The 1,756-nt window shown below is 47.0% G+C and overlaps 1 protein-coding gene across 2 annotated transcripts in view; it reads right to left on the bottom strand.

Annotated features, from left to right (window-relative positions):
- si:dkey-156n14.3 (zinc finger protein ZXDC) overlaps positions 1-1,125 on the bottom strand; it is a gene marked incomplete at its 5' end in the record, with an annotated part of 31,268 nt that extends 30,143 nt beyond the window's left edge. Inside the window, 1 exon segment of one of the 2 annotated variants that reach the window (XM_014021582.1) lies at positions 36-1,125. In XM_014021582.1, coding sequence (XP_013877036.1) covers positions 36-1,065 — 1,030 coding nt within the window. 2 annotated transcript variants of the gene reach the window in all.
- Positions 1,126-1,756: the final 631 nt, after the last annotated feature.

Here is a 1,756-nt window from a genome sequence, read left to right as displayed (position 1 = left end):
CGAACTGTTCGGACACGCAGCCGAACTGTTCTGACCCGCAGCCGAACTGTTCGGACATGCAGCCGAACTGTTCGGACACGCAGCCGAACTGTTCTGACCCGCAGCCGAACTGTTCTGACCCGCAGCCGAACTGTTCGGACATGCAGCCGAACTGTTCGGACACGCAGCCGAACTGTTCTGACACGCAGCCGAACTGTTCTGACCCGCAGCCGAACTGTTCGGACATGCAGCCGAACTGTTCGGACACGCAGCCGAACTGTTCTGACACGCAGCCGAACTGTTCTGACTCACAGCTGGACTGCTGGATGACAAACTGAAGACCGGGTGTGCAGTCTTTAGTGTCTGCAGAGCTCTCTGGTTGTCGGCCGGCTCACGGGTGTCTCCTGTCTCCATGGGACTGGTCTGACTGGTCTCCTCGGAGCTCTGGGCTTCCCCCTCTCCTCTCACTCCCCGCTTCTTCTCACAGGAGTCATCCGGAGGACCGGTCCTCGCCTCGGCGGCTCCATGCTCTTGGAGAGAGTTAAACACGAGGTATAAATCGGGTGTTTGTTTCCCGGCCGTGCTGGTTCTGCTGCCCGGCTTGAGGCGGTCCACCAGCGGCTGCTGCCGCCGTGAAGGCGGGGAAGCTAAGGCTAGCTGCCGCTGCGGCGTCAGTTCCTCTTCCCCTTCGAACAGCGGCAGCGCCATGACAGACTCCCCGCCTTCCACGTACCTCCAGCCCGTCCTGCCGAACTCACTCGAACCGAGCAGCGAACTCAGCTCGCTGTCTCTGTCCGGGTTTATGTTATGAAGCCCCGCCGACGTCCTGTCGTCCAGAGCGGCGTCGGTCGTTCTGCAGACGGGCGGAAAAGAAGCGACATTGCTGCTGTTTTCCACCAGCAGGCGAAACGGTGCTGTCCTCGGCCCGGTGCTGCTCTCACTCCGAGGTCTGTCTGCTTCATCTCTGGTGGGAATGAGAGGAGGCGACAGCCCTGATGTCGGCCCGATGGCGGATGAAGTGGTGTTGTGTAGGACGCCATGTTGACACTGAGTGTTTTGGGCATCACCAAGCCCCTGGATTTCCATCTTGGTATCCCTGTAGCAGCGGAGCTGGAAGGCACGCCCTGCTAGGCTCAACGACCCCGGGTATGGAACCACGTTAGTGCCACTCACAGCAAAAAATAAAAGTTCTTTTTAAAATTAATGTGAATGACGGAGTATAATGCCAGACTAAGATCCTTTTTTAAAATTATGAGAATAAAGTCATAATATTACCAGAACAAAGTCATAGTATTATGAGATTAAAGTTGTGTCAAAAATACAGTACAAATAATGAGAATAAAGTCATAATAATACCAGAATAAAAACATAATATTATAAGAATAAAGTCATAGTATTACGAGATTAAAGTTGGACCAAAATACAATAAAAATATGAGAATAAAATCATAATATCAGAAAAAAAACATTTATATTACAAGAATAAAATCCTAATATTTTGAGAATAAAGTCCTAATATTATGAGAATAAAGTTGTACCAAAATACGGTAAAAATAATGAGAATAAAGTCATAATAATACCAGAATAAAAACAAAATATTACAAGAATAAAGTCCTAATATTATGAGAATAAAATCCTAATATTATGAGAATAAAGTTGTACCAAAATACGGTAAAAATAATGAGAATAAAGTCATAATAATACCAGAATAAAAACAAAATATTACAAGAATAAAGTCCTAATATTATGAGAATAAAATCCTAATATTATGAGAATAA

The sequence above is a fragment of the Austrofundulus limnaeus genome, unplaced genomic scaffold, assembly GCF_001266775.1.
Source record: "Austrofundulus limnaeus strain Quisiro unplaced genomic scaffold, Austrofundulus_limnaeus-1.0 Scaffold298, whole genome shotgun sequence".
In the NCBI taxonomy this organism is placed as follows: Eukaryota; Metazoa; Chordata; class Actinopteri; order Cyprinodontiformes; family Rivulidae; genus Austrofundulus; species Austrofundulus limnaeus.
Note: the sequence above shows the minus strand (reverse complement) of the source record. Positions and strands in the feature narration are given on the sequence as shown.